At 38.3% G+C, this 26,626-nt stretch overlaps 1 protein-coding gene across 4 annotated transcripts in view; it reads right to left on the reverse strand.

The window, feature by feature from the left end:
- Window positions 1-7,909: 7,909 nt before the first annotated feature.
- The window catches only part of ANKRD42 (ankyrin repeat domain 42), an 80,978-nt gene continuing 62,261 nt past the window's right edge, over window positions 7,910-26,626 (reverse strand). For 3 of the 4 annotated variants that reach the window (XM_072610709.1, XM_072610707.1, XM_072610708.1), the window contains 3 exons: window positions 19,677-19,803; window positions 12,399-12,543; window positions 7,910-8,304 (listed from right to left, as the gene is read on the reverse strand). In XM_072610709.1, the coding sequence (XP_072466810.1) occupies window positions 8,215-8,304; window positions 12,399-12,543; window positions 19,677-19,803 (362 nt within the window). In that variant the 3' untranslated portion in view covers window positions 7,910-8,214. Of the gene's footprint in view, window positions 8,305-12,398; window positions 12,544-19,676; window positions 19,804-26,626 lie in introns of those variants that run through there. The other variant, XR_011967346.1, reaches the window with a different exon arrangement.

Below are 26,626 nucleotides of genomic sequence, written 5' to 3' on the forward strand. Positions count from 1 at the left end.
ACTATCTTCACCCCTTGGTTAATGAGTTCTAGACTAGATTCCCTTGCAATCACAGCTTACGAAGTTCCAACCTTGGATTAATTCCACCATCAATATCCTTCATTCCTATTTATTGAGTGCTGCTGGATGGAGTAGGAAAAAAATCATAAAATCCTTCTGACTGGGGCTCCTACAGATTTGTTACATATTCTCAGCCTGTCCCTCACTGCTTCAAAGCAATACTTTTACACTTCCCTAATCAATTTGTTGTTCCACTGTAAATGTCTCTTCCAAATATTCTCTCTTCTCAAGCCATTCACAGGACCCATTCCCCAACCCTCTCATCTGAAGACCTCAACTCATAATTCAGTGAGAAGATGGAGACTGTTTGTCAAGAGCTCCCCCAACATCTCCTCCTTCACCCATCTCTTGTGAAGAGGTGACCCTTCTCCCCAAAGCAAATCCTTCTACATGTACCATCCCATCTTCTTTGGTAAACTGCCCCTTCTCTATCATCTCGACTCTCTTACCAATCTCCAAGCTCTCCTTTCTACCGAACCCTAACCTGCCTCCTATAAACACATCCAATTCTCTTCCAGCTTAAACACACAACCCTCACCTGATCTAAGTACCCCTGTCCTTTCTCTGCTAACCTCTGAAAAAGCTAACTGCACTCGGTTTCTCTAATTCTCCTTTCACCTTCTTCCAAACTCCTTGAAATCTGACTTTTTCACTTCATCATTCAAGGAGTCAACAAACCTTTATTAAGTGCTTACCATGTGCCAGGTACTGTGCTAAGTACTTGGGACAGAAAGGCAGAAAACAGACCCTACCCTCAAGGAGTTCACATTCTAATGGAGGAAACACTATGCAAACAACTATGCACACACAGAAGATAGATGACAGACAGACAGATAGATAGATATAGATATATGGACATTTGGGGGTTAGATGGGATAAGAACCTGAAAATCCCTTTTCAGAAAGAGGATCTGAGCTGAGTCTTGAAGGAGGCAGAGATAAAGAAGGAAAGCATACTAGGCATGATGCACAATAGTCAGTGAAAAAGTGCAGAGATGGAAAATGCAGTTTCTTGTGTGTGAGAAGGCCAATGTCATTGGATCCTGGAATATGAGGAAGGGAATAAAGTACAAGAATGGAAAGTAGATAGAAACAAGGCTATCAAGGGCTTTGAATGACAAAGGATTTTATATTTGATCCTGGAGATAATAGGAAGTGACTAGAATTTATTGAGTAAAGGGTTGACCTTGTCAGATCTGTGCCTTAGAAAGATTAACAGCTGAGTGGAGAATGGACCGAGTAGGCAGAGATTTGAGGCAGGGAGACCAACCAGAAGACTATAAAAATAATCTAAGAGTGAGGTGATGAGAGCCTGAATCAATGTGGAAGTTGTGTCAGAGTGAGAAGAGGACATAAAAAAACAAAACCATTGCAACAGTAAAAAGAACAGGAATTATTAAAAGTTTGCCTATGTAGAGTGAGTGGGGAGTTGAGGATGACACCTAGGTTGTGATCCTGGGTTACTGGGAAGATGGTGGTGCCCTGGACAGTAATAGGAAGAGGGGAGGGCTTGGGGGGAAAGTTAATGGGTGCTCTTGGACATGCTGAGTTTAAGCTGTCCATGGTAAGCTATCTATGGACAGCCAGTTCTAGATGTCCAAAAGGCAACCAAATGGAGATGCCAGACTGAAGATCTCCAAAGTTAACCAAATTGCCTTTTCTCAGTCCTCATCTTTCTAACCTATTAGTAGTCACTGTCTTCTCCTATATGTTCTCTCTGATCTAGGTTTTCATAACACTGCTCTCTCCTGGTTCTTTTCTTACCTGCCTAACTACTCCTCAGATCTCCATCTAGGTCAGGCCTAATAATTGTGGGTGTCATATGTATATAACTCCTATCTTTTCTTCTCCCTTTATGCCATCTCACTTGGTGATTTCAACAACTCCAACTGTTTCAATGATTATTTTTATACAGGTGATTCTGTATCTGGTCTCTCTCCTGAGCTCCAGTTTCACACTTTCAACTGCACATTGACCTGGATATGCTACAGACATTTCAAACTCAACATGTTAAAAACAGAACTCATCTTTTCCTCCAAACCCTCCCCTTTTTCTTTTTTTTAAATGTTTATTTTTAATTTTTAACATTCATTTTCACAAAATTTTGACTTCCATATTTTCTCCCCATCTCTTCCCTCCCCCCACCCCTACACACCATGCATTCTGATTACCCTTCTCCTCAGTATGCCCTCCCTTCTATCACACCTCTCCCTTCCCTTATCCCCATCTTCTCTCTTTTCTTGTAGGGCAAGATAGATTTCTATACCCCATTACCTGTATTTCTTATTTCCCAGTTGTATGCAAAAACGTTTCTCAACATTTGTTCCTAATACTTTGAATTCCAACTTCTTTCCCTTCCTCCCTCCCCACCCATCCCCACTGAGAAGGCAAGCAATTCAAAAGATTTCCATAATGGTCATGTTGCGTAAGACTATATTTCCTTCCATCCTATCCTGCTCCCTGTTTATTCTATTCTCTGTTTTCACCTTGTCCCTCTCCATAGGTGTTTACTTCTAATTACTCACTTCTCCCATTTGCCCTCCCTTCTATCATCCCCCTCACCCCACTTGTCCCCTTCTCTCCTACTTTCCTGTAGTGTAAAATAGATTTTTATACCAAATTGAGTGAGCATGTCATTCCCTCCTTTAGCCAAATGTAAAGAGATTAAGCTTCACTTTTTCCCTCTCACTTCCTCCCTTTTCTCCTCCACTGAATAAGCTTATTCTTGCCTCTTTTATGAGTGATAATTTGCCCCATTCCATTTCTCCCTTTCTCCTCCCAATATATTCTTCTCATCTCTTAATTTTATTTTTTTTTAGATGTCATCCCTTCTTATTCAATTCACCCTGTGCTCTCTGTTTATGTGTGTGTGTGTGTGTGTGTGTGTGTGTGTGTGTATAATCCCTCCAACTACTCAAATACTGAAAAAAGTCTCAAGAGTTATAAATATTATCTTTCCATGTAGGAATGTAAACAGTTCAGCTTTGGAAAGTCCTTTATAATTTCTCTTTCCTTTTTACCTTTTCATGCTTTTCTTGATTCTTCTGTATGAAAATCAGATTTTCTTTTCAGGTCTGATCTTTTCATCAAGAATGCTTGAACGTCTATATCATTGTATGACCATTTTTTCTCCCGAAGTATTATACTCAGTTTTGATGGGTAGGTGATTCTTGGTTTTAATCCTAGTTCCTTTGACTTCTGGAATATCATATTCCAAACCCTTCAATCCCTTAATGTAGAAGCTGCTAGATCCTGTGTTATCCTGATTGTATTTCCACAACACTCGAATTATTTCTTTCTAGCTGCTTAAAATATTTTCTCCTTGAACTGGGAACCCTGAAATTTGGCTACAATATTCCTAGGAGTTTCTCTTTTTGGATCTCTTTCAGGTGGATTCTTTCAATATATATTTTATGCTCTGGTTCTAGACTATCAGGGCACTTTTCCTTGATAATTTCATGAAAAATGATGTGTAGGCTCTTTTTTTGATCATGGCTTTCAGGTAGTCCCATAATTTTTAAATTTTCTCTCCTGGATCTATTTTCCAGGTCAGTTGTTTTTCCAGTGAGGTATGTCACATTATCTTCTATTTTTTCATTCTTTTGGTTTTGTTTTGTAATTTCTTGGTTTCTCATAAAGTCATTAGCTTCCATCTGCTCTGTTCTAATTTTTAAAGAACTATTTTCTTCAGTGAGCTTTTGAACCTCCTTTTCCATTTGGCTAATTCTGCTTTTTATTTTTTTTATTTAATTTAATTAATTTATTTTTTAATGTTCTACAATCACTACCATAAAACTTATATTTTAACCCCACACACACACCTACCTCCCTCCTCCCCTCTCCCTCCCCAAGATGGCATACAATTCTATATAGGATCTACATATACTTTCCTATTGAATACATTTTCACTATAGTCATGCTATGTAGATGAACTAAAATAAATGGAAGAAATCATATAACAAATCAAAACATAATACACAAACACACACACACACACAAACACACACACACACAGACATGATCTGCTACATTCTGTGAATGAATTCCATAGTTCTTTCTCTGAGTGTGGAAGGCATTTTGCCTTAGAAAACAATTGGGATTTTTTTTTTTTAAGTTCTTACGTTATTACGAAGTTCCAAGTCTACCAGAAAAAACTCTTCCACACTGTGGTCATTGCTGTGCACAGTTCTTCTGGTTCTGCTCCTTTCACTCAGCATCAGATCATATAAGTCCTTCCAGGCCTCCCTGAAGTCTTCTTGTTCATCATTTCTTATGGCATAATAGTACTCCATTACATTCATATACCATAATTTATTCAGCCATTCCCCAATTGATGGGCATCCCCTTGACTTCCAGATTTGGGCAACTACAAAGAGTGCTGCTATAAATATTTTTGTACATGTGGGACCCTTTCCCATTTTTATGATCTCTTGGGGATACAGTCCTAGTAGCAATATTGCTGGGTCAAAGAGTATGCACATTTTTGTAGCCCTTTGGGCATAGTTCCCAACCGATCTCCAGAATGGTTGGATGAGCTCACGGCTCCACCAACAATGAATGTGTTCCAACTCTCCCACATCCTCTCCAACATTTATCATTTTCTTGTTCTGTCATGTTTGCCAATCTTATAGGTGTGATGTGTACCTCAGAGTTGTTTTGATTTGCATCTCTCATATGATTATAGATATCTTTAATTTCTTCCTCTGAAAATTACCTGTTCATATCCTTTGACCATTTATCAATTGGGGAACTAATTCTGCTTTTTAAAGCATTCTTCTCCTCATTGGCTTTTTGGACCTCTTTTGCCAATTGATTTAGCCTATTTTTAAAGGTGTTCATTTTTGCAGCTTTTTTTTGGGTCTCCTTTAGCAAGCTGTTGACTTACTTTTCATGATTTTCTTGGATCTCTCTCATTTCTCTTCCCAATTTTTCCTCCACCTCTCTTACTTGATTTTCAAAATCCTTTTTGAGCTCTTACATGGCCTGAGACCACTGCATATTTATTTTGGAGGTTTTGCATGCAGAAGCCTTAACTTTTAGGTCTTCCTCTGAAGACCTAAATTGTTCCTCATCATCCAAAAAGATGGAAGAAAATACCTGCTCATCAAGAAAGTAACTTTCTATTGTCTTATTCTTTTTCTCTTTTGGGGGCATTTTCCCAGCCAGTTACTTGACTTTTGAGTTCTTTGTCAGGACAGAACTCAGGGCTGAGATTCTGATCAGTTGCTCAATTCCCCCAGGGGTTCTAGGAGGAGGGCTCCAAAAATGGAAGCTGCAGCTGCAGTGGCTTCTGCAGGGGTCCAGACTGTGCTCCCGTCTCCTGGGTAACTGAGCCTGCCCATTGACCTTTGAAGCTATCTATGGCATTTATGAGTTGCGCAGTCTGGGAACTGCTGCTGCTGGTGGCTCCATGAAGTCTGTTCAGGGTCCTGTCCCTGCCACATTGGGCTGCGCTCCATGCTTCCTGGCCCTCCCTGTTTTCAAACTTCCCAAATGTTTGGTTTTTAAAGTTCTGCACAATCTGGCCCCTTCCTACTTTTCCATTCTTTTACCCCTCTTGGTGCCCATCAATTGGGAATGGCTGAAGAAATTGTCGTATATGAATGTAATGGAATACTATTGTGCTATAAGAAATGATGAACAGAAAGACTTCAGAGAGGCCTGGAAAGACTTATATGAACTCATACTGACTGAAAGAAGCAGAACCAGGAAAACTTTGTACACAGCAACAACCTCAGTGTATGAGGAATTTTTCTGGTAGACCTAGTACTTCATTGCAATGCAAGGACTTAAAAAATTCCCCAATTGTCTCTTAAGGCAAAATTCCTTCCACATCCAGAGAAAGAACTATGGAATTTGATCGCAGAATGAAGCAAATCATTTTCTTTTGTATTATGTTTTGGTTTGTTTTATGATTTCTCCCATTCATATTAATTCTTCTATGCAACATGACTAAGATGAAAATGTATTTAATAGGAATGTATGTATAGTATAAAATTATATGCTGTCTCAGGAAGGGAGTGGGAAGGTAGGTGGGAAAGAGGGGGAGGGAGGGGAAAAAATCTAAGATATATGGAAGTGATTGTAGAACATTGAAAATAAAATAATAAAAAAAAGTTAACAAATTTGAAGTAAAAAAAAAAAAGAATTTACCCCTCTCCTCATAATCTAGGATCCATTGACACCGGCCTCCTTGCTGCTCCTCACATAAGACAATCCACATCTCCCAACTCCATGCCTTTTCAGTGACCAGAATGCTTTCTCTTCTCTTCATGTCTGCCTCCTGGCTTCCCAGACCTCCTTCAAGACTCAGCAGAAATTCACCTTTTACACACCCACCCCCTGACACACACACAAATACATGTAATATACATGTATGTATATATATATGTATATGTATATATGTGTCTATAGACATACACCCTAGAAGTTCTTAAATCCAAATGCTTCCTTTTCTTGGAGTAGAAAAAAGGTTATTATAGGCCCCTGATACTCATCTTAATTGTTAGTAGAATTGTCTGTGGCTAGTCCATCAGAGTCAATTATCCTTGATAGAATGTAAACTCCTTGAAGGCAAGGCCCATTTAATTTTTTGTCTTTGTATCCTGAAGGTTCACCACAGTGTCTTAGCACATAATAAATCTTTATTAAACGCTTTTCAGTAGGTTGGTTTACCTTTCTTATGTTCCAAAGCCACACACTAAATCCCTAACTCTGACCAACCACTTTGCAAATCTGGAGAGACCAGGTGAGTGTGTGAATGGGTCACAAAACAAAAAAAAATCTGTCATCATGTAGATATAACACATCTAAAGCTGTGCCAAGCAGTACTGTATCACAGCAACATCAATGGTAGGTTGTAAACAAAGCCCATTACTCATGCAATTATCCTATTTACTATCATTTTCCTTTAGAAGTAACTGGCTCCTGTAATATTCAATTCAATTAAACAAACATTTAGTTAGTTTCTTCCACAACAACCCCTTGAAGTACTTGGTTCCAATAACACTATTTTACAAGTAAGACAATAAAGCCTCAACCAAGGCTAGATGATTTGCCTATAGTAAGGAAAGTAGTATGCAGCAGAGCTGACTTCAACACAGATCCCAGGAATTCCCAGGCCTGTGTTCTTTCCACTGCACCAAGCAAAACAAGTGGTGGCAGGTAAGAAACCAAGGTTCCTTTACTTTAAAAAAAAATTTCCAAAAGGAAATTTCAAGGGTTCTTGTTCTATGAAGTGGCAATTAATTTTGAAACTCAAAGAAATAGAAGAAAATACAGTATCGTACCTTAAATAAATTTGTAAGGAAATATAAAAGCTAATGATTCTATAACAGATTATTTCAATTCTCTTAGCATTTTTTTGTTTTAGAAGATATGATTACTTGTTAAATTTCCTGGAAAGTTAACATTAATTTCATGAAATATGTGATAGTTAAAAATTCTCCAAAGTAAAAATGCTCTCCATTTGGTACCTTAGCCCCAGTTTTAGTAGATTCTTATTTTATTAACATTTTTAAAAAGCTACTTTTTAAAAATGTAAAGGAGAGCTGTCCTCTGAATGGTGAGCCACTGGCATCAACAACACATGAGAATCAGATTGGCAAAGTAGAGAGGGCACTTGATTTGTCCAGAGACATGGCCTTAAATAGTATCTCAAATATTCATCTCTGAATTTAATCATTCCCAGAGATGAAGTTCATAAATTTGAATTATTATGATAAAGGCATTGTTAACAAAATTATCTACATGGTAAAATTCATTAAGAAGAGATATTTTTCTTAAATGAGAAGCATCTATTGCAAGGTTATAATAATTCTGTTTAAAGAAGAAACAAACACAAAAACTCATTTATTTTACATTTTTGTAAAATCAATTTTATTAACATATATAAATCTGTTTCTGAATCTTTGACACTGCCTAAGAAGATATGTTAAAAGTGTTTGGGGGTATGGGGGGGGAGGAATGACACTATACTAATCTAATACTTTAAATTCTCTACAATAGTTCATTTAAATTTTTGCTTTCTGCAATCAAGTAACAACATAGCTCTTTGCCTTATGGAGGAATACTGAACAAAAGGAGATATGTCAATATAAACATGAAAGGGAAAAATCAAACTGGTCTTTTCACTGAAAGTGGTGTCACTCACTGATTACGACCTTCTCATCAATATCCCTCCAGAGGATGTGATCTTTTTTTTCACTTTTCTCTTATCTTTGTTTGAGTCAGAAGAGTCATCCTCCTATGGAAAATGGAAAAGATTTTAAATAAAGTTACTACTTTACCATAGACTTTCTCTCTCCCACCTTTTCCCCCAAAGGAAATATTCCTTCTGTACCAAAAGAAAAAGAAACATCCAATATTTATAGGATCTTTAATAATAACATTTATATAGCACTTGCTATGTGCCAGGTACTATGCCAAGTGCTTTAAGCTATTATCTCATTTGATCCTCACAACAATCCTAGGAAGTAGGTGATATTATTACCCCATTTTACAGGTGAGGAAAATGAGGCAAACGGGTTAATCAATTTGCCCAGGGTCCCACAGCTAGTAAATGTCTGAGATGGGATTTGAACTCAGATCTTCCTGACTCCAAGCACAGCATTATCTCCACTGTGCCACCCAGGTATCTCTAAATAAATGTTCCACTGTTGTTCAGACCAAAATAAAATACCAATTGAGGTATTAAAACACATAGTTCTTAAACTATATATTCTGTTAGCATATAATATTTATTCAACAAAACATTTAATAAGTACCTACTACATTGTGAAAGATAGAAAGACAGCAAAGACATGGTCCCTGCCCTCAAGAAGCTTATCATCAAACATGGGGCACTTCAAAGAATTTGAGAATTGGAAGTAACCTGAGGCAGACACTGAATCTAACCCATTCCCACTGAGGAGTCATTCAGTCTCTTCTTGAAGACCTAAAAAAGAGAACCTCACCACTTCTTGAGACAGCACATTTCACTTCTGGATTATCAGAACTGAATTATCAGAACACTCTTCCTGACATCAAGTCAATTTTTGCCTCTTTTTGAGCCTGAGAGATTTGGAAGGATGATGGTGTAACAGGTAAAAGTAATAGGAAAGATCTGAATGGGGGAGGATCTGAGGGGAAGATACTGGGCTGTTTTGAACATGTTGAGTTTAAGATAACTATGAGGGTGGAGCCAGGAGGGCAGGGTAAAGGCAGGGACTCACCTGAGTTCTCCCTCCAAACCCTCCACATACCTTTAAAAATGACTAAACAAACTCTAGAGCAGCAGAACCCCCAAAAAGATGGAGTGAAACAATTTCCAGCCCAAGACAACTTGGAAGGTTGGCAGAGAAGGTCTGTTGCACCAGGGTAAAGAGAAGTGGCGACTGCGCTCGCACAGACTGGGCCCCAGCAAACCACAAGCAGGCCTTAGGAATGATTCAATCAGAGACTGCTTCTGGAACTCTTAGCCCACAGACAGTAAGGGGATTGAGCAACTGATCAGATGAAGATAACAAGGGTCTTTTGTTAGCACTGAGGCAGGATTCTCTTGCTTTGCCCGTATTTGGATCTGGGTCACAGTCCTAGTTAGCAGTCCTGGGGCGAAGAGGAACACTAGAATAGCAGAGTTTGAGGGCACAGTAGAGTGGGACCCTCCTCACAGTGCCAGGGTAGAAAAGAGTGCTTGTGGTCACTCACAGACAAGAGCACAAGCCAAGAGAGTAGTAAATACCTTTCCTTAGATCATACATTCTTGGAAGAACTGAAAACTTGAATGTCCACAGAAGTATTCCTGAAAACAGCTGCACAAAACCCCTGAAGCTTGGGACAGTGCACTCTCCTCACTGGAAGCAGACCCCTACTTTAACAAACAGTTAAAAGTCAAGTAATAGGCTAGGGAAATGAGCAAACAGTGGGGGGAAAAAACTTTTGACTATAAAAACTTACTTTGATGACAAGGAAGATCAAAACACACATTCAGAAGAAGACAACAAAGTCAAAGCTCCTACATCCAAAGCCTCCAAGAAAAATATGAATTGATCTCAGGCCATGAAAGAGCTCAAAAAGGATTTTGAAAATCAACTAATAGAAGTAGAGGAAAAATTGGGAAGAGAAATGAGAGTTACACAAGAAAATCATAAAAGTAAATCAAAAACTTGGTAAAGGAGACACAAAAAATACTGAAGAAAATAATACCTTAAAAATAGACTAGGCCAAATGGTAAAAGAGGTCCAAAAACTCAATGATAAGAAGAATGCCTTAAAAAGCATAATTGGTCAAATGGAAAAGGAGGTCCAAAGGCTCAGTGAAGAAAATAATTCCTTAAAAATTAAAATGGAGGATGTGGAAGCTAATGACTTTATGAGAAATCAAGAACTCATAAAATAAAACCAAAAGAATGAAAAAAATTGAAGACAATGTGAAATATCTCACTGGAAAAACAACTGATCAGGAAAATTAATCCTGGAGAGATAATTTTAAAATTATTGGACTACCTAAAAGCCATGATCAAAAAAAGAGCCTCAACATCATCCTTCAAAAAATTATCAAGGAAAACTGTCTTGATATTCTAGAACCAGACAATAAAATAAAAATGTAAGAACCCACCAATCATCTCTTTAAAGAGATCCCAAAATGAAAACTGCCAGGAATATCATAGTCAAATTCCAGAGTTCCCAGGGCAAGTAGAAAATATTGCAATTCAAGTATGGTGAAGCAGCTTTTACTTTAAAGGATCAGAGGACTTGGAATATGATATTCTGGAGGGCAAAGGAGCTAGGATTACAACCAAGAATCACCTACCCAGCAAAACTGAGTATAATTCTTCAGGGGGAAAAATTGACATTCAATGAGATAGAAGACTTTCAAGCATTCTGGATGAAATGACTAGAGCTGAATAGAAAATAAGACTTTCATATACAAGACTCAAGAGAAGCATAAGAAGGTAAACATGAAAGGGAAATCATAAGGGACTTAATAAGTTTAAACTGTTTACATTCCTACTTGGGAAGATGATATTTGTAATTCTTAAGACCTTTCTCATTAATAGGGTAATTAGAAGGAGTAACTAAGTAACTTAGTAACTAAGTAACTAAGTTCAGTTGTATCTGACTCTTCATTATCCCATTTGGGGTTTTCTTGGGAAAGACACTGAAGTTTTTTACGATTTCCTTCTCCAGCTATTTTACATATGAGGAAAAGGCGGCAAATAAGTGATTTTCCCAGGTTCATACAGCTAGTATCTAAGGCCAGATTTAAACTCAAAAAAGAGAAGTCTTCCTGACCACAGACCCAACACTCTTATCCATTGAGTCTTCTAGCTGCCTGGTCTAGCAATACTAGATCTCAAACTGCATCAAAAAGGGGTAATCAGTCTGGTAGTGGCTAAAAATACAGTGGTAGATCAGTGAAATAAATTTGGTACACAATACACAGTAGTAAATGACCATAGTAATCGAGTGTTTGATAAATGCAAAGATCTAAGTTTTGGGGGCAATAACTCATTACATGACAAAAATTGCTAGGAAAACTGGAAAGCAGTTTCACAGAAACTAGATACAGACCAATATCTCACATCATATATTGAGATAAGGTCAAAATGAGCACATAATTTAGACATAAAGGGTAACAGCATAAGCAAATTAGGAGAGCATGGAATAATTTACCTGTCAGATCTATGGATAAGGGAAGAATTTACAACCAAACAAGAGATAAGAGAGCATTATGAGAAGTAAGATGGATGATTTTCATTACAAAACCAATGCAGCCAAGATTGGAAGGAAAGCAGAAAACGGGAAAAAACCCAGCAAGTTTCTCTGATAAAGGCCTCATTTCTCAAAGCTGAGTCAAATTTATAAGAACAGAAGTCATTCACCAGCTGATAAATGGTCAAAGAATATGAACAAGCAGTTTTCAGAAGAAGAAATCAAATTATCTATAGTAATATAATAAAATGCTCTAAATCACTATTGATTAGAGAAATGCACATTAAAACATCTCTGAGGTACCACCTCATACCTATCAGATTGGCTAACATAACAGAAAAGGAAAATGATAAATGTTGGAGGGGATATGGAGAAATTGGGACACTAATGCACTCTTAGTGGAGTTGTGAATTGATCTAACCGTTCTTGAGAGTAATTTTGAGCCATGCCCAAAGGGCTATGAAACTGTCTGTGCACACTCTTTTGATCCAGTAATACCACTACTAGATCTGTATCCCAAATAGATTTTTTTTAAAAAAAGTGAAAAGGACCTATCTGTACAAAACCACAAAGCTTTATCATATCATGACAGTGATTTTTACCTGATGTGGTAAGGGAAATATAAATGAATTCAACATGAGCTCACCATGGAAACAACATTGTTGAGATGAATTTGATCTATAGGGGTTCTGTGATGACTGGCCTCTGCTTGGAACTCATCCAGCTGACACTCCAGTTTTTCTCTACGTAATCGTTCATCTTCCAATTGGACCTGCAGCTCTTTAATCACCCTGTCCAAAACACAAACAAAAAAAAATTATGCCTACAATCAACACACTATACTTGTGTGAGAAAGACAGGGACCTTTAATGGAGGCAGCAGGAAGGCAGGTCAATGGTTGCCAACTGCTTCTCTACCCCAGCACTGTTGACAGTCTCCTTAAGGCAGGTTTCTTCATCTTTTTTGTATCATACACCCACTTGGCATGGCAAAGTCCATGGACTCCTTCTGAGAATGTTTTTAAATGATTGAAATAAAATGTGTAGGATTACAAAGGAAACATTGTCAAAACATTTTTAAAAACAAGTTTACAGACCTACAGGTTAAGAACCCTTACCTTGATGCTTATCACCCAAACTTCAAACTAACTGGTATTACCTAGGTGTGATCAGGGTACAATGAGGGGTGAAAGGACTTCACTTACTATAATTCAGCTAGGAAGGAGTCACAAAATTTTAGAGTTAGAAAAGAGAAAACCCCACTATAACATGCTCAATAAATCCTCATCTAGGACAGTTTGGAAGACCTCCAATGAGAGGTAACTTACTACCTCCCTGAGCAGTTCATTTCACTTTTGGATAGCTCTTATTATTATAAAGTTCTTCTTGACATTTCAGTTTATCTGAGCTATAGGATGTGGAAAAGGGAATAATAAATGATAAAGCTGAAAAGATAGGTTGGGACCAGGTTGTGAAGCGCTTTAAAAGCCAAAGGTTTTGTCCCAGGGACAACAGGGAATCACTAGGGTTATGTGTGTTCACCCTTCGTTGCCGAAGAAGATCATGCCATCAGAGAAATGATGACATGACTCGCACTTGACTTTGTTTTGAGAGAGGGAGGGCTGCACAGGTCACCAGCCTCACTTCTCCTCCAGAGCCATCTGAATCCAATGACCAGATATTCATCAGGATGACTGGAGATGACCCAGGATGAGGTAATTGGGGTTAAGTGACTTGCTGAAGGTCACACAGCTAGTAAGTGTCAAGTGTCTGAGGTGAGATTTGAACCAGGTCCTCCTGACTCCTGCACTGGTGCTCTATCCACTGCACCACCTAGCTGCCCCCACTAAGGTTATATTGAGTAGGAGAGTCACATAATCAGAGAGGTCCTTAAGGAAAATCATTTTGACAGCTAGGTAGATGATAGACTGACTACTGTTGGGATAGATTGAGTTAGGGGGAACGATTAGGAGGTGATTGCCAGGTTCTCTAATTCCAAATTCAGAGCTCATTTTCAGAGTATTGTAGGAGCATATTAAGAATAAAACTATCTAAATTGTAAGTACCTCTTTCGACATACCTGTTGATGTTCCATTGTAAAATAGTATTTGAAGTTATAAAAATTATACTTTATCCATTCTTAATTTAGAAACCCTTTTTACATTATTAAAGCAATTTTAGTCTTCTGCTATTTGATTCACATAATAACAAACTTAATCATCTCTCTTAGGTCTCTATAATAAAAATTTCCCAAAATCTTTCCACATTTTTGTATTTTTAATTTTTTATTTGTTTCTTGATTTCCTATGTTTAAAAAAGTCAGAGAATTTTAACTTTTTGTAACAAACTAAAAAAATTTAATTTTCAGTTTGAAAAATGTAAGTATTCAAAATTAGTATTTATAATACTAGTAGTATTTGTATTTACAAATGATACCTATATTATGTTAAAAATAAGCAGGATGGTTGCAGAAACTTGCCATATTAGGTGATGTTACTGCAAATCTGTTGTGCTAAACCACCATTTTCAGTATTATCATCAGACCAATTTTTACAATCTCCATGAAATATTTTCTTCTTGTCCAACTAGCAAATTTTAATTCTCAAGGCAAGTACTTGTTAAATGGTTTATTATCCTCCAGTAATGGTGGTGGTAGTGGTGGATGATAATCTCGGTGAGAGGTGATGAATACCTGAACTAATAAGGTGGTTGTGTGAGTGAAGAGGAGAGGAAACACATTCAAGAGATGTGAAGACATATCTGACAAATCCTGGCAACAGAGTTGCTGTGTGGGATGAAAGAAGAAGTCAAGGAATACAATGAGATTTCAAACGTGGGTAACCAAGAGAATCATAATACCCCCAACAATAAGAGGAAACTTGGGGAGAGGGGAGGGTTTTAGGGGGACAAAATAATGAGTTCTGTTTTGAACATATTGAGTGTGTGGTGTCTATGGAACATCAAGCTTGAAATCCCTAAAAGGTGATGTGAATCTGGAGTTCAAAAGAGAGTTTTGTTTCTCCCATTCATTTTAATTCTTCGATGCAACATGACTAATGTGAAAATGTGTTTAATAGGAATTTATGTGTAGAACCCATATAAGATTTCCTACTGTCTTGGGGAGGAAGAAGAGAGGAAAGGGGAGAAAATTTGCAATTTATGGAAATGATTGTTGAAAACTGAAAACAAATTAATAAATTTGGGGGAAAAAAAGAGTTTGGGGAAAACATATAGTTATACAAAACATCTGCCTAGAGATGATAATTAAATTCATGAGATTTGTGAAGTCACCAAAAGAGTTCAAGAAAGAGCCTTGGGGAAGACCTTTAGTCAGGGATCCAGACATGGATGAAGACTCAGCAAAATAGACAGAAAGGAAGAGAGCCAAGAGAGAACAGTGTTACGAAAACCTGGACAGGACACAGGATGGGAAGAGAGGAGGGTCAACAGCATAAGTGAAGGAGAAAAAGTCAAGAAGGCTGTGAACAGAGCAGACCTGGCAATTCTGATATGTGACTGAAACTATTCTCTCCAAGGTACTCAGCTCACTGATCAATTCACTGGCTTTTTCTCAGTCTTCGTTCTGCTTGAATTTTCTTTAGTGCCTGACACTGTCATCTACCTACCTGGCTTTTATGGTGCTGCTCCCCTCCCTTCTCTTCTGACCTACCAGGCTTCTCCTGGCTTCCTTCAATACTCACCTTCTACAGGATGTCATTCCCAATCTATCTTTCTTCTCTCCCAATCCTGCCTCCCAATGCTTTCCCTCTGAGATTATCTTCCATTTACACTGTATATAATATATAAATATAATTTCTTGCACACTGTCTCCTCCATCAGAACATGTGCTTGTTCCTTGATGACAGGGGCTGTGTGTTTTCCTTTCTTTATATTCCTAGTGATCCAGATGGCTCAGGAAGAGAAAGTGAGGCTGGTGGTGACCTTGCACAGCCCTTCCTCACTCAAAACAAACTCAAGTGCAAGTCATGTCATCATTTCTCTGATGTCACAGTCATTTTGAAAACAAAGGAGAAACACAACCTGTGAGTAGAACAAGCTGCCTGATGGGGATCCAGCTAGTAGCTCATCCTCTCCCTTCTGTCTCCTTCTTGGGGTATACTAGGTGGATGCCCTTCCTTCCTTCCTTCCTTCCTTCCTTCCTTCCTTCCTTCCTTCCTCCCTCCCTCCCTCCCTCCCCTCTCCCAAAACCTTAAACCCAGTGTAGTCTGAAGGCAATACTTTGGACAACAATAGGTCTCTGCCTAAGTCCCACCTGATCACTGCCTTAGAGTGATTATCAATAGTAACAGTTTCTCTTTCCCTCCCAGCTTGACTTAGTTATTTTTTTCCTTTGGCTCATTAAAAGGGCCATAAAAAGAGGCCTATTCACTCAATGGGCATTACCTCCCTCTAAGTGAGTACTTGAAAAGGCCAAGGTCTCCCATTGCATCCTGGGCCATCTCCAGTCATCCTGATGAATATCTGGTCACTGATCCAGTGGCTCAGGAGAAGAAAATGAAGCTGGTGACTTTGCACAGCCCTCCCTCACTTAAAACAAAGTCAAGTGCAAGTCATGTCTTCATTTCTCTGATGTCATGGTCTTCTTTGAAAAGCAAGGATGGGGGGGCGGAGCCAAGATGGCGGAGTAGAAAGACGCACATACACATAGCTCCGAACCCACAACACATAGAACGGCTACAAGGAAGTAACTCACGGCGAATTCTGCACCCAGAGGCCACGGAACATTGGAGCGAGGGAGATTTCTGTTCCAGAGAGACCTGCAAACCTCTCGCGGGGGGTCCTTCGCGCTGCGGACGCGGAGCCCAGCCCAGACCTTCTGCGGCCGCGGCCACGGCACCGAGAGAAACAGATTCGACCAGGCTTCAGGGACGGGATCACCAGCGGCCGCACAAGTACCTCCACCCACAGGTGACAGGGGTCGGTGACAGAGTCTCTTTGGCGGGTCGAGAGGGGAGTGGGGTGCCCCCATAATTCAGGCCCCCCCGGGAGGTAGAAGCTGAGAGGCGGTTGCAGACTGGGGCTCCCCAAGCGGCGGGAGCCTGAATCCATTGTGGAAGGTCTGTGCATAAACCCCCTGAGGGAACTGAGCCTGAGAGCTGGCCCTGCCCCAACCTGACCACATGAACTTAATCTCACACTGAATAGCAGCCCTGCCCCCGCCAAAACCCCTAAGGCGGGAAGCAGCATTTGAATCTCAGACCCCAAACGCTGGCTGGGAGGATCAGGAGGCAAGGTGGGTGTGAGGAGAATATTCAGAGGTCAAGTCACTGGCTGGGAAAATGCCCAAAAAAGAGAAAAGAAATAAGACAATAGAAGGTTACTTTCTTGGAGAACAGACATTTCCTCCCTTCCTTTCTGATGAGGAAGAACAATGCTTACCATCAGGCAAAGACACAGAAATCAAGGCTTCTGTGTCCCAGCCCACCCAATGGGCTCAGGCCATGGAAGAGCTCAAAAAGAATTTTGAAAATCAAGTTAGAGAGGTGGAGGAAAAACTGGGAAGAGAAATGAGAGAGATGAAAGAAAAGCATGAAAAGCAGATCAGCTCCCTGCTAAAGGAGACCCAAAAAAATGTTGAAGAAATTAACACCTTGAAAACTAGCCTAACTCAATTGGCAAAAGAGGTTCAAAAAGCCAATGAGGAGAAGAATGCTTTCAAAAGCAGAATTAGCCAAATGGAAAAGGAAATTCAAAAGCTCACTGAAGAAAATAGTTCTTTCAAAATTAAAATGGCACAGATGGAGGCTAAGGACTTTATGCAAAACCAAGAAATCACAGAACAAAGAGAGAAGAATGGAAAAATGGAAGATAATGTGAAATATCTCATTGGAAAAACAACAGACCTGGAAAATAGATCCAGGAGAGACAATTTAAAAATTATGGGACTACCTGAAAGCCATGATCAAAAGAAGAGCCTAGACATCATCTTTCATGAAATTATCAAGGAAAACTGCCCTGAGATTCTAGAACCAGAGGGCAAAATAAATATTCAAGGAATCCACAGAACACCACCTGAAAGAGATCCAAAAAGAGAAATTCCTAGGAACATTGTGGCCAAATTCCAGAGTTCCCTGGTCAAGGAGAAAATATTGCAAGCAGCTAGAAAGAAACAATTCAAGTATTGTGGAAATACAATCAGGATAACACAAGATCTAGCAGCCTCTACATTAAGGAATCGAAGGGCATGGAATAGGATATTCCAGAAGTCAAAGGAACTAGGACTAAAACCAAGAATCACCTACCCAGCAAAACTGAGTATAATACTTCAGGGGAAAAATTGGTCTTTCAATGAAATAGAGGATTTTCAAATTTTCTTGATGAAAAGACCAGAGCTGAAAAGAAAATTTGACTTTCAAACACAAGAATGAAGAGAATCATGAAAAAGTGAACAGCAAAGAGAAGTCATAAGGGACTTACTAAAGCTGAACTGTTTACATTCCTACATGGAAAGACAATATTTGTAACTCTTGAAACATTTCAGTATCTGGGTACTGGGTGGGATTACACACACACACATGCACACACGCACACATACATAGAGACAGAGTGCACAGGTGAATTGAAGAGGATGGGATCATATCTTAAAAAAAAAATAATGAAATCAAGCAGTGAGAGAGAAATATATTGGGAGGAGAAAGGGAGAAATTGAATGGGGCAAATTATCTCTCATAAAAGAGGCAAGCAAAAGACTCATTAGTGGAGGGATAAAGAGGGGAGGTGAAAGAAAAACATGAAGTCTACTCTCATCACATTCCACTAAAGGAAAGAATAAAATGCACACTCATTTTGGTAGGAAAACCTATCTCACAATACAGGAAAGTGGGGGATAAGGGGACAAGCAGGGTGGGGGGGATGATAGAAGGGAGGGCATGGGGAGGAGAGTGCAATTCGAGGTCGACACTCATGGGGAGGGATAGGATTAAAAGAGAATAGAAGTAATGGGGGACAGGATAGGATGGAGGGAAATATAGTTAGTCCTATACAACACAACTATTATGGAAGTCATTTGCAAAACTACACAGATTTGGCCTATATTGAATTGCTTGCTTTCCAAAGGGAAGGGGTGGAGAGAGAGGGAGGTAAAGAAGGTGGAACTCAAAGTGTTACGATCAACTGTCGAGTAATGTTCTTGCCACTAGGAAATAAGAAATACAGGTAAAGGGGTATAGAAAGCTATCTGGCCATACAAGACAAAAGAGAAGACAGAGACAAGGGCAGAGAGGGATGATAGAAGAGAGAGCAGATTGGTCATAGGGGCAATTAGAATGCTTGGTGTTTGGGGGGGAGGGGATAAAAGGGGAGAAAATTTGTAACCCAAAATTTTGTGAAAACGAATGTTAAAAGTTAAATAAATAAATTTAATAAAAAAAAAAAAGAAAGAAAAGCAAGAATGAATACGGTGAGGGGGGGGGGGGGGGTGCAGGAAGGGTAGGCAGTAAGCCACAAGGTAAAGAACCAGATAAGGACAGAACAATGAGAAACGAAGACCATGGTGGTAAAGAAGAGGAAAGGTAAAAGATAAACCACTGCAGGCATCTTGCCTTATAGTCAACATGTACCCCCTTGGTGAGGGATATGGGGTGGGGAAGAGAAACAGCCCAAGGAGACTGGGGTAGATCTCTGGTTATGAGGTAATCATCCCATCATAACCATGTGAGGGTTCTTTATATTCTTGTCATCCAAAGTGTTAGTAAGGCCCTGCTATATTACAGCTTAAAGTTAGATGAGTTCTTGAAAAATCACAGATTCTTATCCTTTATCAGAAATGTGAGGAAATAGAAAGGATTTAAATCTAATACCATTTTAGTAGGTATAGGGAAAAAGTGCTGATCAACAAGTTCTCAGCTAGTATTTGGAGAGGTCACCAAAAGCTTTTTTAAATGATTAATCCCTGAGGATATTACCTTTCAGACTCTTGATCTTCTTTCTTCTGTTTTATGTCTCCTTCTGATATCCCTCCCAGCTGTTTATAGTTACTTTCAGCAATTTCTAGAAGTCGTCTCAATTCCACAACCTTTTCATAAGCTCTTTCTGTAAAACAAATGTGGTGTTGTAATCTTGATTAGGTAAGGACTACATGCTCTTCCTTAGGATATCCAGACCAATAAAAGAAAAAACAAATAAACAAACAAAAAAACCTTACATTATGTGGTTGCTGTGGTCAAAGTGCTCTGAAAACCTTAGAGTAACATATAAATGTGGGCTTTCAGTATTATTATTACACAATATACTAAGGCTATAGAGAGTCCTCAGCTAACATATCACCACCATAATTTATCTCTTTCCTTGAGCAGGTAATTGTGTGAAACAAAGTATTATCTCTTCAATACTTATCAATCCCTTTCCTCTTAATGTTCCCTGAGAATCTATGGGACTTCCCCAGTTCTCATCAATTACTATGAATACTTTTTCTACCTCTAGCTTACCCCTTGGATTTGTTACCCTAAGAACTCTGGCTTGTTAACCTGAAAACTTTGAAAGAAAAGGCAACAGGCTAAATGCATACATTTTATGATTTAATTAATTAATCAATTCCGTATTAAAGAAAACAGTAACATAATGCATTATGGAGCCAGAAATGTTCTGGCTACCCAGTGCAGAAATCTTCTGGCTCCATAATGCATTATGTTACTGTTTTCCTTAATAGGGAATTGATTAATTAATTAAATCATAAAATGTATGCATTTAGCCTGTTGCCTTTTCTTTCAAAGTTTTCAGGTCAACAGTTATGGCGCCCAAACGTGGATTGGAACTGAGGAACAGGACGGACATTTCCTCATCTCGCCAACGCCAGGGCTCCGGCGCCAGTAGGAACTATTTTTCCTAGAGTCCTGGACCTTGACGGGGTCGGGGTAAGTCCTTCCATTCCCAGCTTCCAAAGGACTCTCACTTTAAATTCCCTTTAAAGGAAACTCTGGGGACCGGAGACCAAGTCGTGTTAAATCTCTCTGTATTACTTAGGTCTCCTCTGGCGATCGATCTCAGAAAACTTAGTACAGGTATTGCTAGCACTAGTGTCAATCAGTTAAAGATAGCCCTAAATTACGTTGGCCACCACAGGGCTCTTCTGGACCGGTCAAAGTTACTTTATTTTACAACCAATTAAGAAAGGCCAACAAAACAACTAGCCAGTAGCGAGAATGTTTCATCTTGGGCTTGCTGACTTGGCTGAGTGAGAACAAAAGACAGGTAGCCTCTTCCCTGTAGGGCTGGGAGCTGCTTCAGCACCTAGCCGTGTCCTGGTAAAAATCCTTTCTTCTTCAAGGGCTCCAGTCTGTCCTTCCCTTCACTCCCTCCGTCCTATTCCTCACCCCTTTCCTTCCTCCCCTTCCCCTTGAAGGCCTCTGATCTGGGGAAACTGACAGCACCTAGATGCAATCTTTCCCCCTCGCCTTCCCCTACCTTAGACCTGAGGAAGGCAGCTTCTGTTCAAGCCTCTGCTGCCTCCCTCCTCCCCATTCCCCCTCCCCACTTTCCTTTAAGGACTCTGGTCCTGAAGAGGACAGTTACAATCCACCTAAGAACTAAAGGCTTGCACCTACTCCCATGGGGCCTGTTCCTTTAAAACAGTCAGAAACTTTGGGGCACCAAGGCTCCCCACCCCTCCAAAGACTTCAGGGGTGCTCTGAGCAAAGGCTGCAGGATTCCCCTTTATTATCAGACCTTGGATTCTTGCAACACCCTTTCCTCAGAATGATAATAGCCAATTCATGATGGGGATTTCTAGCAAGCTTCTAATTGCCCTCTCTCTGGGTTGTTTTTTTGTGAGCTACGTTTGTATTTGTCCTGTTGTCAGTTTGTCTGTTGGTGTATGTCTCTGTCCGTATCATGTGTGCTGTGAATGAGTGTGTTATCTTGTAAGATTTAAATGCAAGCAGCCAGACTTCAAGGGCTGCAGCTAGGGAAATAAACAAACAAAATTTTAACACTTTTCCTTGTCATTCTGGTCTAGCCAACCTGGAATTACAATGGAAAGTTAGATCATCTTAGGGAAAATCATTTTAGCAGATTTGTATGTTGTGAAATTAATCATAAATATTTCGGGAACTGATCATTTGAAATTACTCCTAAGATTGTGAGTAGCCCACCTTTCTAGGTGCAGCTTGGAAATGCCACCTAGGTCCTAGACATTCCACCCACCCTGTCCCAGCACTTGCATATCGCTTTAGGGGCTCAGTAAATTCTGCTACTGTGGGGGGATTGGTAAACGTGGAAGAATCAGACCTGTAGCGAGCATTCTCTAAACTCTGTCTGCAAAAGTCACCACTGGGACATCAGTTTCTCTGCTCGTGGTAAGCTTCACTTCTCTGTTCAATTGCAAAAAAAGTATTTTATCTGTTTGACCCATTTTCTGATTTGTAAAAATAATTGTGCTTGTTGTTATGGGATCAAAATGATAAAATGATTGTAAAATGCTTAACGTAATGACTGGTATATGTTACATACAACATTATTATCTTTCTAATGTAATTGTTACCTTTGAAGTGGTTTTAATTGCTAAAAGTAATAAGATCAATAATTTCTGGAAATGCAAATTATACCATCTACAGTTATCGTTGTGTTAAAACTGTATTTCTAGGATTGTATTTCTGAATTTCTCTTAGACTGTAAAGACAAAGAAATTTTTAATCTGAATTTTGTTAAAGATGCTGGGAAAATTGTGTAACACCAGTTATGTTACTTTATCAGTCCTGCTAACTTTGTCCTATAATGTTTTGTAATTGCCGTTTAGAAAATCAGGTATTTTCTCCCTTGCTTTTTAAACAAAACAAAACAAAAAGTTAAAGCTAAAATATCTGACTCTCTTCTATGAAGTTGTAGGATTGTTAGTTATTTGGGATTACTGTTTTAATACTGAAATCTAAAATTGTTAAGTGATTCCTGTGTATGGAAAGGAGGGAATGGAGTGAAAATTTTATTTAAATTCCTTCTGTTCATTCAGAACAGTCCTCCCATTCCTGTGGGTAAGATCATCAGTCTTAGTAAAGGAATTTGGTTGGTTAATGCAAATTCTAAACAATGAATATTACTTGTGCAGAAGTTGTAATAGATAGAGAAAATTTTTAATAATTGGCTTTTACATCAGGACAAGTTTTAAATTTGAGAAGGAAAGATGTTAAATGGAATCCCTTATGTGTGTGTGTCCTGGTAAATCTTTATTGTTTATTGTAACTCCAAGAGAGTGGAAATAACTGTTATCTGACTGTAAGGTGTGATTAGTGAGACTTGCTGTTTAAGGTAAAAGGCATTTGAGACCATAATTATTTTTGTTTTGAGTTTGAATTTGGGTATAGTTGTCTGCATTAAATCAGTATCTGAGACACATGCCACAAAGGAATATTTCTCATCTGACTAAACATCGAGGGAACAATTCTAGACTCAATCTAGGGTGGGATCCCCCTGGCTCAGTTTCCCTATTGTGTTCCTTTAAAAAGGAATGTTTTTCACCTGTCTATTCCTGAGTCTGGCTATGAAACAGATACTGTATGATTGGAGAATTTCACTCCTATCTGAATTGAAACAGAGTAAAGGATGTTTTATCCTGTCATATTTGGTATGTCACATGTCCCTGCTTTTTCCTTCTATAGCAAATTTCTGTGGTCAGTAACAAGTGACCAGCAAAACATGTGAGCCTTTTGTGTAATCTTGCTGGGAAATCTAATATTATTTTTATCTGAAATTAGAACATATGCAGAAGTTTATGTGAACTACTTAAGACTCACCTTAAGATGTTCCCATTGTTTAAAAAAGGATTTTAAAAGCAAGTGTTTTTCTGTGCGTCAGTCTCTTACATCTAAGAATACTGCAATAATTAAGAATTCAGTTTGTTATAATACTTTGGAAATTCATATTACTTAAGAACATTTTTTTTGTAACAACTCAGCTTTAATGAATTCCAGTTTTAAAGGTTTATTTTTGCTTAAGAAAGAAAAAAGAAAGAGATATCAAGCATTTTAAAAGTTTCCAACTAGTTTTCTTCATAAAAGTTTAGTGAATATCAGAGTAAATTTTAAACTGTTTTTAAAGAAGGGAAATACTTTTAGAAGAAATGTTTTGAAAAATCATGTGTGATTCTTAGAAGGCCTACTAAAGCTTCAAAATAATATATTGTTAAATTAAGCTGTTTTGATCTGAATATGTAGTCATTCTATGGCCTAAGTCAAAGTTCAAGTTTGCGTTTGAATTTATTATATGTAAAAAAACTTTAATTCCTGAAGTATCTCATTCTTGCAGAGTGAGTATAATTAGGGAAGAATAACAACTTGTGAAACAAAGACAGAATTCCATCAAACTATAAATTTAGTCATTAACCTCTTTGTTTTGTTTAAGCTGGAATGAGATTCCAGTACAGTTATGCTAGTAAAAAGTAATAATTTATGAGCTATCTTGTCTTATGGTTAAAATGTAAAAGCAAGTGGAAGAATAGGATTGAGAGATTTGGAAAGATAAATTAAGTTCTGTTTGAAACTATGAAAAGTAGATAATATTTGGGAATAAATATGGGTTATCCAAACACCTCTTGCTCCTAGATAGTTGTTCTGGATACTTTTGTGTCAGTTTCAGATGGTTTAAAGAGTGGGGAAGTATTTTATCTAAGGGATACCAGCCAATATTGATTTGCTGTATAAGACTGGGACTGCAATTTACTATTGTTTGAAGTTCTGATTACAGGAATACTTGTCTAAGTTATCATAAAGCCAATTGACATGTGCTGCAGGCTAATGGTGGATGCTTGGAAAGGTTTTGAAGATGACCTTGGACATGGCCTAGGTAGGATCTTCCTAACTTTATTTTCCAAATGTGCTATTTCCTTTCTGAGAAAGGAAATCTCCCACCTGATTACCTTTAAGTCCTGCTTTCAGCACCTGGTAACCTCATGATTACATGTCAGATAATGGCTTATTCCTGGAATCAACTAGAACTAAGGAGATTCTTTCCTTCTGTTAACATTGTCCCTCTTTTTCTTTTATAGCTAATCTTTATAATCAAGAAGTTCTGAAAGTATAATACTAAGTCTATCAAATAATAAATGGAAATTGGAGCATCTCTGAGTTATTATAATGGGGTGCAGGAATGAATAGCTTACAACTTTAACCTATATTCCTGGCCAAATAAATAAATATAATATAGAGATAACATCAAGGAAATGATTAGATCAGGTAATAAGACAAAGATATAATGTGATAGATGCTTAATTAGAGTAGCAAATTTTGAGGAAAAAATATGCAAATGTATATCATTGACTACTAAAATTTGTCATGCTTTGGATAATAAGATCTCAAATTTCGATTTCTGCATAAAACTGGTACAGGATAGTAGTAAAAGTAAGTGAAATTATATCTTCTCCATTAAAATATCTGTCCAATAACTTAAAAGGCAGATGAGTTCATTATATAGTTGAACCCTCACATTTTAAAAGATTCTTATTCCAGGTACAAGCTTTAGGTAAAGATAGAAACAGAAAATAATGTGAACCAAAATTTTCTGAAATTTCAAAAGTGGAGAACAAATTTTAAGTAATTGTACTAAGTTATACTGTCAGAAGTATCTGGGAACTTCTAGATTTGAACCAGAAAGGCAGAATTTTCTTTTTGAACCATCCCAAGAATAAAACCTATTGTCAAAGAAAAGATATCTAGGTATCAGATAACTACATGAGAAATCTGGGATTCAAAGTTTTGTTTAAACGAAATTAAGAATGAATTACTGGGATACAAGGAACTTAATGTTAATTAACTTTGAAATAATTGTATTGATTTGTGTGGTTCATGTTTAATTTTCTTGTTTATATTGGTAACATGTAAATCTCCCTTTCAAAACTAGTCTATTGTGAGCCATCTAAGTTTTAATTTGTACCTGACCTAATGTAAAAATGCAGTTTGTGAATTGTAAAAAAACTTCACTGTGTTGTTTGAACCTAGCCCTGCATGGCTGGGAAACTGAACTGTTGCTAAGTGTCTTTAGCCATGTTAACTATGTTGTATTGTTTCATTTCAATTATCAAACCATGTTTCCTGGGAGACCCTGTCAAGTTTTCTGTATAGACTCTTGGATCCATCTGTCACCTCTGTTGCTCCTGCTCCTCAGTGGATCATGCCCTCCAATTTTGAAGAGGCCTGAAGAATATGCCATCAGACACAGACAACTTTCCCAAGAGCCTGGACCAGACTTGCATGAAGAGTAAACTCTCACACTACTGGTTATTTAGAGGTTTTTTTTTCTTATCTTTGTTGGTCTACAGGCGAAGCCTTCGGCTTGCCTTTGACCAAAAGGAGGGAATGATAATGTTTAATATAAAATTTTGGAATAATCTCTTTGTTCTCTCTGAAGCAAACTCAGAGAATGCCTCTCCTATGTCAACAAAGCCAGCCAAGGCTGACTCTACATTCCTTAAGAGACCTTTAACCTAAGACACTATCTTGAATAATGGGACATTTTCCATATCTTAATATTTGTAGACATATACTATGTTATGGCATGTTAATGGTAAAGAAAACACAGACATCTTAGGTCGTAATTTCTGTTGAACTTTGTTTACCCTTTCCTATGTCAGTTATCTGTTTAGGGCAGGAAGCCTGCCACTCACTACTGGTGGGATTTCCTTATCACCGAGACATATGTTTATCCAGCCTGGAATCCCAAGGCCTGACCAACATTACTTTGTTAATTGTCTTGTCTTACTAAATTTATGATTTGTTCAACTAGGAGAGTTCCTTTCTCACGGCAAAATGTATATAAGCCAGAAGATTTCTGCACTGGGTAGCCAGAACATTTCTGGCTCCATAATGCATTATGTTACCGTTTTCTTTAATAGGGAATTGATCAATTAATTAATTAAATCATAAAATGTATG

The sequence above is a fragment of the Notamacropus eugenii genome, chromosome 5 (assembly GCF_028372415.1).
Source record: "Notamacropus eugenii isolate mMacEug1 chromosome 5, mMacEug1.pri_v2, whole genome shotgun sequence".
Lineage (NCBI taxonomy): Eukaryota > Metazoa > Chordata > Mammalia > Diprotodontia > Macropodidae > Notamacropus > Notamacropus eugenii.